This window comes from Podarcis muralis, chromosome 6 (genome assembly GCF_964188315.1).
Source record: "Podarcis muralis chromosome 6, rPodMur119.hap1.1, whole genome shotgun sequence".
In the NCBI taxonomy this organism is placed as follows: Eukaryota; Metazoa; Chordata; class Lepidosauria; order Squamata; family Lacertidae; genus Podarcis; species Podarcis muralis.
In genome coordinates, this window is record NC_135660.1 from 74,135,486 (window position 1) to 74,151,950 (window position 16,465).

At 41.3% G+C, this 16,465-nt stretch overlaps 1 protein-coding gene across 20 annotated transcripts in view; it reads left to right on the plus strand.

The window, feature by feature from the left end:
- The window catches only part of ANK3 (ankyrin 3), a 398,459-nt gene that overhangs the window by 354,016 nt on the left and 27,978 nt on the right, over positions 1–16,465 (plus strand). For 19 of the 20 annotated variants that reach the window (XM_077930551.1, XM_077930556.1, XM_077930558.1 and 16 more), the window contains 9 exons: positions 1,370–1,524; positions 7,158–7,369; positions 8,478–8,685; positions 9,054–9,150; positions 9,918–10,146; positions 11,023–11,148; positions 12,624–12,746; positions 13,196–13,222; positions 15,941–16,022. In XM_077930551.1, coding sequence (XP_077786677.1) covers positions 1,370–1,524; positions 7,158–7,369; positions 8,478–8,685; positions 9,054–9,150; positions 9,918–10,146; positions 11,023–11,148; positions 12,624–12,746; positions 13,196–13,222; positions 15,941–16,022 — 1,259 coding nt within the window. The remainder of the gene's footprint in view (positions 1–1,369; positions 1,525–7,157; positions 7,370–8,477; positions 8,686–9,053; positions 9,151–9,917; positions 10,147–11,022; positions 11,149–12,623; positions 12,747–13,195; positions 13,223–15,940; positions 16,023–16,465) is intronic. The other variant, XM_077930566.1, reaches the window with a different exon arrangement.

Sequence of the window (16,465 nt, forward strand, 5' to 3'; positions counted from 1 at the left end):
ATGTAAATATGGCATGTCAGCAAAATGAACTTATGTTTGCTTGTTTTTTGTTTTATATCTGACTGTGTCTCTTCTACACCTTAGAATCAAGTTGGTCTTTGCCTATGCTGGTGCATCACCCGTTGATAATTATTAAAGGGCTGTGTGTATTCTGTGATTCTGTGCAAGGGCAGAAAAGTAGAGACTATAGTACTGGGTGCCAAATTCAACTTCCTGAGACTTTCAGTGCTCTCTCTGGTTGTTGTTTTTTAATGTCTAGCCTTTATGACTGTGCAAATGGACTTGAAATTGCATGGGTAATTAAGATTGCCCAGTGGTAAGAGGATGGAACTTCAGTGCTTTTTTATATCCTTCTACATCTGTACCTCCTTACTCCTCCCAAGATTAAAACATATTTAAAGTTATTTAGCGTATTTAAATATATTTAAATCAGGCAAAGTGAGCAAAACTTGCAAATCTGGCGAATTTCCACAATATATATTGGCTGGGAAAATGAGCTTTTCTTTAGAATATATTTGAAAAATTTGGTGCAAATTGTCAGTTCTCTTCTCTCCCCCCCCCCCATTTTCTTTATTTTAAGTCAAAGCTCCCACACAGCCCTAAGTAAACAGCATTGCATATGCACAGAGTTGTTCAAGCACAAGAAAAGCAAAATTCAAATTCTGAGTTTCACTTTTTAGAAACAATTTTTAAAAGTAAGTTTGCAACTGGGTGGAGAGCATCAGGTGAAGTCTCAAAACAAAGTGTTGATAAAGAAGATTTCCAGCAATCAGGGTCCTGTGCATAAGTGCCCTGGCATTGCTTCTTCCTTCTTCCTGTGACTAGCAGAAGCAGAATAAATTGTACAGACTCAAATAAGTTGTCCAGACTGGCTTAGGTTGCATATTAATGCTGGTTGAAAGAATTCAGCTTTTCTAGACACGGAACATGGGTTACTTTGACACAGCCAAATGTTTATGTGTGTTAAGTGCCGAGTACACACAGCCCTGAGTAAATAGCATTATGTATGCATAGCCAAGTGCAGGATCTAAGCTTGCCTGCTGAAACCCTTTCTTTTTATTTGCTTATATGCATTTTTGTAACTTGTTTTTGTTGTCTGTGTAAATTGATGTATGTCAGCACTCCTGTGCGTGCTTATCTAAGTGTGTAATTGGAGTGGATTATTGGAAACAAAAACAAACAAACAAAAAACCTTGCAATTTGAATTGGAAAGGGTTTTGCAGCTTTGCCAATTATTAACCATTTCCCCCCATGAGCGCACTTGTAGCTGTGTGACAGACAACTCTTGAGTAAGGGAGCAGCACTTAGTAAACTGAAAAAACGCATGTACAATATGAATTGCTTCTTCTTCTTCTTTTATTTGGTGTAGTCCTGTCATAGTGGAAATCCCTCATTTTGGATCGATGCGAGGAAAGGAAAGAGAACTGATTGTGCTTCGAAGTGAAAACGGTGAAACGTGGAAGGAACATCAGTATGACAGCAGGCATGAAAACCTCACTGAAATACTGAACGGCATGAATGAAGGTATATATGCACTGTTACTGTTTTGGCCTGGGCAAATAGCAAGTAGAAACATGTGTTGGGTTTGTTTTTGAATGATTAAAGGTGAATTAGGCGGTGACTATACAAATAGCGTTACCACAGTGCCATGTGGCATGGATATAATACCATATATGCTGTTATGCTTGCCAGCAGAAAAATACACAACCATCCAATGAAAGAACTTATTTGCAGCTAAGAAATATATTTCAGTATCCCAATTATTTGTTACAGAAGTGAATTAATGATGCTCATTGGGCGGCTCTGAGCTCCCAATACCTCACCTACTCACGCACAAAACTGGTAAACATCGGGCTCACAAGAAAAATAGAGATAACGAGAGAGTTTCAAAGGTCCCACTGTATATCAAACTGCATAGTAAGACCTCCAGGATCTCTATGGATTGTCAACAGGAGGGGGAAGTGCTGAAAGAAGCGAAAGAGGAAAGAGTGAAAGCAAAAACGTGGTTGCAGAGATGGTCTGTTAACCTGGCTTCGAAAAAGACCCACGAGACCAGCACTGCCAAGCGTCTTCTTGACCAACACCAGATCTCTCGCCCACAAAATTGACGAATTACAGTTACTGATGGCAGCAAACAAGCTTCTTTGTGAGAGCTGTGTGGTAAATATTACAGAAACTTGGCTACATTCAGCAGTACCGGATGCGGCAGTTGAGCTGATAAATCGAATAATTTATTGCTCTGATAGAAATAATGATTCTGGTAAAACTAGGGGCGGAGGAGTCTGTATTTACATACACAATGGTTGGTGCGTTAACAGCAAAGTAGCTTACACGTATTGCTCCCCAGATCTAGAGTTGATGGCAGTTACATGTTGGCCATTTTATTTGCCTAGAGAAGTAACTGTCATAATTATTATAGCTGTTTATATTCCATCCGATGCTAATGTCAATGCGGCACTTTCTAAGCTATATGATGTCATCTCCGAGCAGCAGCAAATCCACCCAGAGGACGCCATTGTTGTGGCAGGGGACTTCAATCAAGCCTACCTAAAGACGGTTTTTCCTAAGTTTGAACAGTTTGTGAAATTTCTCACTAGAGGACAGAATATTCTAGATCTCGCATATTCCAATTTGAAACAGGCATACAGGGCAATCCCCTTCCCCCACTTAGGCTCATCCGACCATTCTTCAGTTTTTCTATGTCCGAAGTACATCCCTCTCAGGAGAAGAATTCAGTGAGTTATAAAAACAGTTAGAACTTGGCCAAAGGGTGCTCTTAGTCCAGGATTGTTTTGAGAGCACTGATTGGCGTGTGTTTGAACATCAAGATCTGCATAGATACACAGATGCTATACTCTCCTATATTAAAGTGTGCATCGATAATGTAACATCGCAGAGATGCATTAGACTCTATGGGAACTGTAAACCATGGATGACTGCAGGATTCTGCCTTTAAGACAGGGAATATAGACATATACAGAGAGGCGAGAATAAATCTCAAAAAAGGCATTAAGGCAGCAAAACAACAGTATAAGCTTAAGGTGGAAAATTATTTAGCCAATAACATCATGAAACATGTGTGGCAACGACTGCAGCACCTAACCAACTACAAGGGCAATACAAGGAACATGGTTAAGACTGATGCCTCATTGGCAGAGGAACTGAACATCTTTGCTCAGCGTGCGGTTGGTTGGTTTATCTTCTAGGGATAATTACCCTATCAAACCTTCACCTCTTCCCCATATCATTCTGACCCAAGAGTATTGGCCCAGAGATGACTTGTTAGTGAGGAGATCTTACCCCTCTATTGGGGAGGCTAGTATGGGGTCTGGGATTCCCACTATTGAAGGGCTGGAGGTTGCGGCAGGCTGGGCCTTGGAGTTCCCAAACCTATTGGTTTTGGGAGACTTCAACGTCCATGCCGATGCCGCCCCCTCCTCACAAGCTCTGGACCTAGTGACTTCCATGGCAACACTGGGGCTCTCCCAGTTTGTTATGGGCCCGGCCCCTCAAGCAGGCCACACACTGGATTTGATCTTTGGTGCTGGCATAGATGTGATCATGCTCCCCCCTGTGGAAGTGCCATGGTCTGATCACTACGCTCTGAAAGCCAAGATTGAAAGCTCCTCCCCTGCTTGGGTGGCGAGCCTATTTGGGCTCGCCCGCGAAAACTGATGGATCCTGATAGATTCCGTCTGGCCTTGAGGGACCCTACTCCTCCTGGCGACTCATTAGATGACCTTGTCTAGGACTGGAATAACCAGCTCTTGGCGGCCATCGATGAGATTGTGCCCAAGCGCCCTCTGCAACCCCGTCGAAACCGGGTCCCTTGGTTTACCGAGGAGCTCCGGAAAATGAAGCGGGATCTCAAGACGGCTAGAGCGAGTATGGTGACGGACTCATGACGGAGCTCAAAAAACATCTTATAGGACACTTATGAAAGCCTATGAGATGGCTATGAAAGCTGCTAAGAAATTGCAGCTTCCATTGCATCCGCTAGCTCTCGCCAGGCACAACTTTTTAGAATAATTAGGTCAATAACGTCCTTAGGAGGACAACCAAAATTAAGCACAAATTCGACCCACAGCTGTGAGGCATTTGTGAGCTTTTTTGCGGAGAAAGTCCTGTTGCTCCGCCGTGACCTCCCTGCCAATTTAGATGCAGTGACAGAACTGGAGACCCCTTGACTGTCTTCGGGTCCAGTGTTAGAACATTTCGATCAGATACTCCCTGCAGATGTGGATAGACTTCTCCAAGCTGGTAGGCCCACCACCTGCCTCCTCGATCTGTGCCCGTCTTGGCTGATTAGGGCGTGCCCAGATATCGCGCGGACCCCTCTGGTTGAAATTATCAAATTGTTCCTTAACACAGGGACATTCCCAGGGGAGCTGAAGGAAGCAATGGTGTGTCCGCTGTTAAAGAAAACTTCACTAGATCCTTTAGATCTATCCAATTACCGCCCAGTTTCAAATCTCCCATATCTGGGTAAGGTAATTGAGAGAGCAGCTGCTGACCAGCTTGGTAGGTTTCTGGAGGAAACATCGGCTTTAAATGCATTTCAGTCCAGATTCCATCCTGGTTTTGGAACCAAGACGGCTCTGGTCACCCTAACAGATGATCTCCGCAGACAACTGGATCGAGGCGGGTCCGGACTGCTGATTCTCTTAGATTTGTCAGCAGCATTTGACATGGTCGATCATGATCTTTTGGACCACCGCCTCGCCGATGTGGGGATACAGGGCATAGCCCATAAATGGCTGTGCTCTTTTATCTCTGGTCGGGGACAGAGGGTGGCACTAGGGAGGGAGTTGTCACGCCACCCCTTGGTGTGTGGAGTGCCACAGGCAGCAATCCTCTCCCCGATGCTTTTTAACATCTTTATGCGCCCCCTTGCCCAGATTATCCGGAGCTTTGGGCTGGGTTGTCACCAATATGCTGATGACACTCAGCTCTATCTGCTGATGGATAGCCATACCAACTCAATCCCTAACATACTGACCAGATGTTTGGAAGCTGTGGCTGGATGGTTTCGTGGGAGCCGATTGAAACTAAATCCTTCAAAGACAGAGGTCCTCTGACTGGGTCGGGATGGTATGGGGATGAGGGACCAACTCCCTTCTCTTGCGGGGGCCCAATTAGTGCCATTGCCTAAGAGTTTGAGTGTAATCCTTGACGCCTCCCTTTCCATGGAGGTGCAGGTTACAACAACAGCCAAGGCAACATTTTTCCACCTTTGCCGCATCAAGCAGTTGGTCCCTTACCTTTCCTGCCCCAACCTGGCCACAGTGATCCATGTGATGGTCTCCTCCAGGCTTGACTACTGTAATTCGCTCTACGCAGGGCTGCCCCTGAAGCTGTCCCAGAAACTCCAGCGGGTGCAGAATGCTGCAGCGAGGCTCCTCACAGGGTCTCTGCCATGGCAGCATATTCACCCAGTGCTTTTCCAGCTGCATTGGCTCCCAGTGGAGTACAGGGTCAGATTTAAGGTGCTGGTTTTGACTTTTAAAGCCCTTCACGGCCTAGGACCCTCGTACCTACGGGACCGCCTCTCCTGGTATGCCCCACGGAGGACCTTAAGGTCCACATATAGCAACACCCTAGAGGTCCCGGGCCCTAAGGAAGTTAGCTTAGCCTCAACCAGAGCCAGGGCCTTCTCAACACTGGCCCCGGCCTGGTGGAATGCTCTGTCTCTTGAGACCAGGGCCCTGCGGGATCTGATCTCTTTCCGCAGGGCCTGTAAGACAGAGTTGTTCCACCTGGCCTTTGGCTTGGAGCCAATTTGATTCCCTCCCCCTCTTTCCTTTTCCTTTCTCCTCCTATGAAGAGATTGCTCCCTAATTGTTTTAATGTTGTATCTTAATCTTTTAAATTGTATTTTAATCAACTTGTTTTTATTATTGGTTGTTAGCCGCCCTGAGCCCGGTCTTGCCTGGGGAGGGCGAGGTATAAATAAAAAATTATTATTATTATTATTAAAAACTATTACTGCAGGTACCACTGCATAATTTCTCTAACTTCTAGTTTTTGTTTAAATATCCATTATTTCCCCTCTTGCTGCTATTTCTGTTTATGCCAGCGTTAGAAAATGTTCACAAGTATTCAGTTGGAAAATTTGTGTTCACCTGAATTGCTGCCGGTGGCAGTAAGCAGGAACATGCTAAGTCAGACATTGCTTCCTCCATGCAATGGTGAGTGTAGGAAAGGAAGAGAAACTGACAAATGTTTGAAGAATCAGCCCTATGTGGTATGGTATGGAAGCAGCATACCTAAGTGATGCCATCTTGATTGACTTATAGGAGTGGTCTGGGTATACTATGACTTATTTGTTATCTAACTCAGTGGTGAGATAAATTAAACCATCCATTCAGTGTATCTTTTCCCTTTTATGAGGGAAAAATTACTGGGTTTGATGAAAGCAGCACCATCTACTGGCAAAGCTAGATATTAGAACCAAAACGTAATTTGTAGACCTGTAAAAATGGAACCAGCCTTTAAAAGTGGAACATATAACCCAGAAATGTTGCACATTGAATGGTGAGATATTCATTTATTAAATGCATAAATAATATTTTTTATATTCATCTGGTATTTCCTCAGATCAGACCACCATGAGCTAATCTAACCAACTGAGTTATGAGATACTTCTCGTCTCCCAATAAACCAAAACCCCAAACAAAAAAAGTTTGGATGCAGATTCACATTTTGTTCCTTTCATTAATACACCTTTCTGTCATCAGGTTGATTTTAAAGGTGATTACTTAGCCCTTTATCAGATCAAAATGAAATAGCCATGTTGAACCAGAAAGGGGTAAATAAGAGTAAAAAAATAGTATCTTTCATGTGGTCCAATCAGTATTCACAGTGCAGTCAGTGCATTACTGAGCTACACCGAATTCCTATTCAGGCTGGGTGTTCAAATCCAACAAAACTGATGTTAAGTCTAGCTTGCCGTTACAGATTTTTTTCAGCTTTGAAATGGAACAGGAAGAGGTTCTTCCAGAAAACATTACATTGAGGTCAGCATATGCGTTAGTATTCAAAGCAACCCAAAGACTTTCTTGGACAAGGCTGAAACTCTCTTTAAAAGCCCACTCACAATACCTGATCAGTGATATTTATAAATATTTATAAACATTTCTGATTTTTCCCTTGCATAGAATTGGACAGCGCAGAGGAACTTGAGAAGAAGCGTATCTGCAGAATTGTCACGAAGGACTTTCCTCAGTACTTTGCTGTGGTTTCACGAATTAAGCAAGAAAGCAACCAGATTGGTCCAGAGGGTGGCATTCTGAGCAGCACAACTGTGCCTCGAGTCCAGGCTTCCTTCCCTGAAGGAGCATTAACTAAGCGGATACGAGTGGGCCTGCAGGTAATAAGATGAGCCTTTCTTTGCATTTTTGAAAACCAGGTTTAATGGGGCTGGAGCAGATGATGTACCTCCCTAGATCTGGCTTAACAGGTTGAGGGAAATGAGTGCCTGCAGCTTCAGCCTGCCCACCATTCCTACATGTAGACACAAGGATGGATTATGCAAATGCTGTCTATATGCCTATAGTTCAACATATGTACACACACACACACACACACACACACACACTTCCTGATATAATGAGGAAATCAACCACATTCCTTACCTGCATGCATTAAACCTTACATGCGTAGGCAGCATGTGCGAATGGCAGAGGTGGGACAGTGAGCAGAGGACCTGCCCACACGCTCCCCTCTACACAGTACACCACTTCCTAAGAGGTGCACTGTCCAATCTGGCCTGTTAATAAAAGAAGCAGCTCTTCTCCCTCCTGCATGGGAAACTGTAGCTGCCAAAATGCCCACTTCTGTGCAACTTGTTAAAAGCTTACCTATCCTGCCCACCTTAGCGTTTGGTCATCCCAATGAACCTTATTCAGACCTGTAGTATAAGCACCTGCTAAGCAGGGAACAGCGGCCCTCTGGATGAAATCCAGATTTTTACAGCAAATCCACCTACATACAACAGATATTTCCACTTTGCAGTTGTTGGATTTTAGTTAGATCCCCCATTTCAGTGAACCAGATGACACTGTTGAAATTGATAAGAATACCAAAAAGAAGAAGAAAGGGGTTGTATTCAGCTAACTTTTAGTAGACCCATTGAAAACAATGGCTGTAACAAATTTAGGCTCATTAATTCAAAAGGTCTTCGCTGAGTAAAAGTTGAATACAACCCGAAGTTTGGGACTTGTTGAATTTTACAGAACTCTGTAATGGAATTTTACCCTAAAATCCTGGATTTGTGTAGCATTTATGGTGTATACCAGCAACAGAAATTTTACAGAAAAATAACATCTAGGTAAAGTATGGTACTACAGGAAGGATTTTTTTAATTTTGTTTCGACTATGGCAGACCAACATGGTTACCTACCTGTAATTATAAATTGCATGTTTGAGAATCTTATATCCCATGATTTTAGAATCTCTTTTTCCTATATTGAAAATAGGCTCAACCAGTTCCAGATGAAACAGTCAAGAAAATCCTTGGTAACAAAGCAACATTCAGCCCCATTGTCACTGTGGAACCAAGAAGAAGAAAATTCCATAAGCCAATCACCATGACAATTCCTGTGCCACCCCCATCAGGGGAAGGGATAACCAATGGATACAAAGGAGACACGACACCCAGCCTTCGGCTACTGTGTAGCATAACAGGTTAGGCAAAGGCATAAGGAAGGGCATCCCCATTCATTCAACATATCTTTTCTAAATTGGGCAAACTTTTCCTCTTCCTCTCTCTCAAGAGTCGCATTTCCCCCAGGAGCATCTTCCATATCACATATGGAATCAGCCGAAGCCAGCAGTATGTGGAGTCACCACCTTTCTCTCTTTTTGTCACGCCCCCTTTTCTCCACCCACACACCCAACACCCCTTTCTCTCTCCTTAACTGTCCCCCTTCTTGTCCAGTGGACTGCTGGGGTGGAGACAGATGGCTTTGGCCAATGTCCAAAAGCACTATTTCAGATCTATGGAAAAATTCAGATCCCTTTAAACAAGTGTGACTTCATCTTTTATTTCCTAGGAGGTACTTCACCAGCTCAGTGGGAAGACATCACAGGAACCACTCCACTGACTTTTGTAAATGATTGTGTCTCTTTTACAACCAACGTTTCAGCCAGGTACAGTAAAAGCAAATGAAACACAAATCATTATTAAGGCTTACTGGTTGTATTATGAAGATCAGAATAACTTGAGTGATACACACTAGAATAACTAGCTCAATAGCAGGACTTTTTTTACTGATGGGAGAGGAGAGGAGCAAAAACAGATTCATAACTAGGGATATTTACCAAAAAATAAATAAAATCCTTCCATCTGAATTTCTCCTCAGATTTTGGTGTTCCTAATCACATCTTGTTGTTTTTAACAGAGTGGCACCAGTGCCTTAGTAATCTGCCATTCTTCCAATATTGATATCTAGATATTATACAGAGGAGCGGTTTCCACAACATTCAGTTCCTTCTGCTCACTGAGATCTGTTTTTCCACACACGTCACCAATGTGCAGAAGTGCTTGTTTGCCAAGGAGGTGGCAGATCTGGCCTCCAAGGTGTGCACCACAGCCATCAGCAGTGGAGATTTCCCTTTTCCTAGATTACAGAAAACCAACACAGCACATTATGAGCAGACCAGTAAAAATAATAAATATTGTATTGAACCTGTCTATAACATGCTTTTTGTCTGACAGTTCTCAGATCAGCCACCTCTAAGTTTTGCCAGAAATAATTTATAAGTATATATAATAAAAAGTAAGTTAGAAAACCCAGGAATGTGACTTGGTTCTGTTAGCTGGAGAGGTAGTTCAAACCACAGTAAAGTTATGGTGGGAAATCACCATTGTATGAAGATGGACTGATTGGTCTTTACATCTATGTATGTGCATCCAGATTTTGGCTAGCAGACTGCCATCAAGTTCACGAAACTGTCGGGTTGGCCACGCAGCTTTATAGGGAATTAATATGTGTTCCCTACATGGCCAAGTTTGTCATTTTTGCCAAAATGAATGATGCGGTGGAATCCAATCTGCGCTGCTTCTGCATGACAGATGATAAAGTCGACAAAACTTTGGAGCAGCAAGAAAACTTCGAAGAAGTTGCAAGAAGTAAAGATATTGAGGTATACCATCATTCCGCAGTAAAGGCCTATTGTATATCTACAGGCTTTGTGGGTGCTTTCTAAAAGTTACAGTTCATATTCTGATAAAGAATAAATTGTGTCTATAAACCTGTCAATACAGTAAACATCACTGTGTTTATCAGTTAGCTTGGCCAATTCAGATATTTCAGGCACTTTAAAACCAGTCTGTTCACAGCTGTCAAGACAGTTACAAATTTCTTGTGTCTCTAAACAAATTCAAGATTGCATTGTCGGTAAAGTATCAAGAGCTATCAAAACAATGACTATCGTCAGTTTAATTTTTCTACACCTGAGTCCAATAAGCCTGAGCATAGATGCCTAAGGATGGATATAATATGCCCAGTCTTGCTAAACAAATGCTTCCAATACATGAATCTAGCTGTTCAAAATATTTTATTTAATTTGAATGGAGTAAGATGCTAGTGTAATTCAGCTGATGTCTTCCAGAACCGGGGCATTGCTTACCCCCTTTCTTCCTGGTAGACCTAGGCATGATGGACAAGTAGTGGAATGTGTGAACTTACTTTCACATTGTCCATGAGTCCTTTTATCAGTTAGAGGGGGGAAAAGAAAGAAAGAAGAAGTAAAGAACTGAGCTTTGCCTAGCTAAAACTGCCAGCTGGCTGTTGAAGGGTCAGTTTAGAAATAAATATCTGTAGTCTTGACTGTGACCTTCCCCCCACACCAAAGAACATACCACACATCTCTTCCTGTTGAAAACACTGCAGTGAAGCCGTGTTGAAAGGCAACGTTAACTGTGGGTTTAAATAGTAATTTAACAGTTGGGATGCTTACTGTTTATTGCAATAGTTCAGCACGGAAATAGATCTAACAGATTTATTGTTGACCCAACAGGTTTTGGAAGGAAAGCCTATTTATGTGGATTGCTACGGGAATCTAGCCCCTTTGACAAAAGGAGGACAGCAGCTTGTATTTAATTTTTATGCTTTCAAAGAAAATAGACTGCCATTTTCTATCAAGGTAAAAGTAACACTGCACTGGAGCAGTCACAATGAGAAAAATGTTCCTGCGTGATGACAAACCTTGTGTGTTTGTGTGTGTTTTTCAAAGCCTCTGTTTGTCTGTGGTGTTTGGAAAAGGTGCGCCATCCACTTCACCTGTGCAACGGCATATTGCTACCACGAGATGTGAGCCCCCATCCCACCAATTGGGAATGGCAGGTTTGAGGCCTGCTTAAGGTACACTGAGGAAATTAGGTTGCTGGCAGAAGGGAGCTCCAGGGCTCTGGGATGAACTTCAAGATGATAGGCTTCAGTTTACCTCCTTGCTAGTATTTCGAAAGCTTTGTAATACCCACCACTTATTAGGCAAAGTTTAAAAGACCAAGCTGCTTCTTTAAAAAAAAAATATTTTTTATGGACTGCTGCTCAACTGCATTTTAATTTTACTTCTGAGTTGTGATTTTGTTAGGATTTTAAATGTGTTTGTAAAGCCCCTTAAATGGTTGGAGGTACAAGTTGGCAGTTCTTTAAAAGAAGTATTTAAATAACCACAATATCCACATGCAAAAAAGTTACCACGTTATCCATCCAGCCAGGTTGTCAGTGTTCACAATATACCTTCAGAATGCTGTCTCCCAAACAGGAGAAAATGCAGCCACTGAGTGGCTTGTGTTGTTGCCTTGTTGATTTAGTTTAAGCGCTTTAATTTGTTTCCAGACAAAAATGGGAGGTTTCTTTCTTGCTGGCCTTAAGTCTAGGTTGCCAGAAAGACCACTTTCTTCCATGTTGATGGATGGATGGATTTAGTTTGTTCATATGCCACCTTTTCACATAATTATGATCATCCATAATTATGATCTTACCACCCCCACCCATGAAGCTTAAGATTAGGTGGTGACCAGGGAAAGGTCCGTATTACCACTTGGCAATTAGTTGGCAATTTAATAAGATATTGCTGTCAATTATTTATGTTTTTATTTAATTTAATGTATTTCCTTTTTGCTACTATCAATTGGCTCAGTTTGACTTTGTGGTTTTATTGGATTTTATTGTAGAAGTTTTCTTTTTAAAAAATTTAAGTCACCGGTCTTATTATGATGGAAAGGCCGGATGGCTATAAATGCTTTAGATAATTAAATGCAATCTCAGACTTTGGCCAACTTCATCTAGTCTTATTAAACTGTCCTTGGAATAATGCAGACACCTTGTAATTGCTTTAGCTTTGTGTTTGTGACACCCTGTGGTAGAAATAATGTGGAGGATTAATGTGTAGGACAGATGAGAATTAATGTTTGGAGATCCTGTTTCAGCACAAGGCATTTGATCTGATTATCATCAGGTGCCTTCCCATTGTATGGTTCAAGGAACTTATATTTTTGGGTTTCTTTGCGTGTTTTGTTTTTAAATTAGAGCTAATAGCTAAACTAAATTTAACGGAACCCAAAGGACTGTAAACATTTCAAACCAGTGTGTGAACATTTTATATATATATAGATTAGAGACACCAGCCAAGAACCTTGTGGTCGTTTATCATTTCTGAAAGAACCAAAGACTACAAAGGGTCTGCCGCAAACAGCTGTTTGCAATTTGAATATCACCTTGCCAGCACACAAAAAGGTAAGATCACTAAGACTAGTTTAATTTCTTTTTTTCTCTTTGTTTTTGCTTATTGTAATGAACCACTAGTAATGCGAATGCTTTGCAATCTGATTAAGCCTGTTTTATGTCTTAATGTTTTCATGTATGCAGAAAGCTTTTTGAGACTTGTTACTGTGGTGCTGCGTTTCTGCAATTTTTGATTGCCGGGTCCTCCGTTTACAATTCATGCTTCAGCTTACAGTTCATATACTTTATGCTTTTAGTAATGTCATGTGTTGATTTGCATTTGATGTAAAGTTTTGTTTGTTAATTTATATTCTGTTGACATTTTGGGTTTGTTTTGCCTTTTATAAATTAGCTTGCATTTTTTGTGCTCCCTTACTTGGTCCTTTTCATATCCTGATATTCTTTTCCCTGCTGTCCATTATAATATTCCTTGTCTCTGCAATGCATCTTGGGACCAAAAGGAAACAGAGTCAGATCAAGATGATGAGGTAATATAAACACTGTCTTTTATTTTACTTTTTATTATAATCAGAATTCTTATCCATTAAAGATATATGGTATCACAAAAAAGATTTACTAAACCAAATAAATGAAGCCAATAACATGTGCTTGGAACAATATGAGCCTAGCCTCTGTCCCTCTGCCCTCACTCTTCACTAGCCTTAGATATACTATGTCTTCTGCTTTGCACACAGCAAAGCACCTGACCATTTACCAATCATGGCGAGCTCTTGCATGCTTGCTTCACACAGAGACCCCAGCTTTCTGCCCTCTCCTCTTTGCGGGAGTAGCTTGTACACCCAGAGAGAAACAGACCACTGGATGCATGCATGAAGTTTTGAAGGAGATCCCTTGATTATACCCATTGCTATTCATCTAGGTGAGGACCGGCAGAGAAGCTATTTTCCTTCCACTTCCTTAGTTCCAGCTAGACAGTATTTTTAATCCTCTTTAATATAGAAAACCACACTGTCTTGCCTGTCCATCCCTCCTCCCAATACCCAATAGGCAACTGAGACCCAGCAAATCCTTTGCTCGGGTATTCCAGGCCTAGTGGTCCTGCAATAATTACCTTTAGAAGAATGGCTCCTGACTGGAAGCTGCAAGCCACTTGCTCCCTTGGAGGAAGCAGATGGATCAGCACCATGGGATTCATGGTTTCTGACTGTTGTCTCTGTAAAATTTATGACTCTCTTGTTCACTGGGAGACAGATTGTAAAGGAAGATGAAAGCATGATTCAGGCAAAGTTAAGCACTAATCTCTGTGGGGGGGAAGTTAAGCATGTGTTCTGTTCTCCCACTGAAATCAATAGGGCCTTAAAATGTGATTGAGCTTAGCAGGACAGCATCTTTAGATATTATAACAGCCCATGGGTATTGGTTGTCTAAACAAAAAAACCCCAAAGTACTTTTTGACTTGTCCTATTTTCTTACCAAACTAAATATATATCTTTAAAAACACCCCACTATTAGCAACTAGAAACTTTACTAAAAACAGATCTACAACCTGTATAGAGATTTTTGAAGCAAGTTGTAATCTGTTAGTGATTGTAACCTGCTTTCTAATCTGCATCCCTGCATTTGTGCATATTTATAAAAATCCCAGTCCATTCCTCTTTTCATTTATTTATCTTCGTCCTTTATGTAGTTCCTTTAAAGTAGGTGTACATTGTGATATATGTGCTTTTGCAACAAACTGATTTTTGAAGAACTTATTTGGCTGGCCTAAGTTACAGCTATAGTGATATTCTACATGTCTAACTGTAGCCTTGTGTGTGCCAAAAATCATTACTAAAATGCTAGCTATATGATATGGGGGTTTACAATGATGGTGCTTTGTAATACAAAAATTAAGGCTTAGCAACTCACAAAGGTTCCTTAAAGAAACAGGTGTGTGATATTTGGCCATGTTTTATATGTTCTCTAAATTACTAACAATGTTTTTGGTCTTACATTTTGCCAACATTCATCTTAATGCCATGTGTCTTTAAAATCTCTGTCTTTCACTTTAAGAATAGATAGATCTCTTTCACGACACAAGGCCCTGTTAGAGTACTGGTTTTTCTTTCTTTCCAGGATTCTACCTGGGGTGATATTAGGAGCAGGCCTTGGGCTCATGCTACATCCCACAGCCTTCCCCAGCTTCCCTCAATGTGAACAGACAACAGCTAGTGAATGGGAGATCCTATGTTTGTTCTAACAAAGGATCTCTGATCCTGTGGGGCAGAACTCACTTGTCTTATAAGGTCAGGTAGATCCCATGATCATACAAAACATGAACCCTCATGCCCTTCAGTCTGTGAGAAGGGAGTAAATGGGTGTGCCCAAAGCCTGCTCCAAGAGGTTGAATCCTGGATTTGGATAGCACCTGATTAGGCCTCAAAATGTTTGTTCTCTCCAAATAAGCTCAAGAAGCTTTAGCAATGAAATGAGAACTTTGTAAATCTATTCTTCAAAGACAACACACATCTCATAGTTACAAGACTTGAATGTTGGTAAAATGTAATTTCAGGTGCAGGCTTGGTAGAAATAAGGGATTTGGGGGGGGGGCGCGGGTGGAATTTGAGTATGTGAGTAGGGATAATAAAATCATAGAAGTGGATTGGGCTGTAACTTGAACTTAGCTTACTTTATTATTTCATTCTTAAAATTATACCACTTGATTGTAAATAAAAACCTCAAAGCAGCTTATATATGAATGAATGAGGCCTTCGTAGAAAGGGGAGTGTGTGTAAGGGAAGTGTGACAAAAATATACTCATTCACTTTCATGGCATGACTTTGCTGTGGAAGAAATGGGGTGAAATCCATACTTAGCTATTTAAGTGAGACTGATCTGCTTTATAGGGTGATAGGCTAAAATGCTATGCTGAAGAAGTGCAACTCACTGCTCCACTCCCCATATAAGCTCATAGCACACTTTAGTTGCAAATATTCTTCTCCAAGGCACAATTAGTTCTCCTGAAGATCTAAAAATATGTGAGGGGGGGTGTGTGTGTGTGTGTGTGTGTAGTAGTAGTAGTAGTAGTAGTAGTAGCTTCCCATTTAAACAAAAACGAACAAGAATTATTGGTATATTCTGTCTGCCACTTTGGACAATATTTTGAAAAGTGGAATGTTAATTCATTAATTAAAAGGAAAAAAACCTGCTCTAGACAGCAGCAACTGTATGTTAAAGGTACCAAACGGAAGTATGCTTTGTTACAGACCGAGAAAACGGACCGGCGACAGAACTTTGTGTCCCTTGCTTTACGTAAGCGCTACAGCTATCTGACTGAGCCTGGAATGAGTGAGTTTCTTAACAAACCTACTAATGCTGTAAAGTGATCTTTCACAAGAAGAGACATTTTTTCTATAAATGTCATGTTTTGGTGTCATTGGAAAATGCCTGATTTAACAAGCAAAAGTCTCCATTTATCCAAGAACCCTTTGGAGTGGCAGATAACTTGGGAAATTCAGGCTAATAAACCATAGTTTGTCTCTTGAAATATCCATGGACTAAAAGGATCATTAGGGTGGAATCACTAATCGGTACTTCTATAGCAAAAGAAGACAGGCTATTCTACCTTTAATAAGACAAGGTGGTTAAATCATAGTAAGTTTTATGGAGTTAGTAACATATTGACCAGCAAAACACAGATCAAAAACACTTTTGAAGAGAATTCTGAAGAGAATGTAGAAGAGAATTACACACTTAAGAGTTCACTGTTCACTGTAGTAGTTTGCACTGCC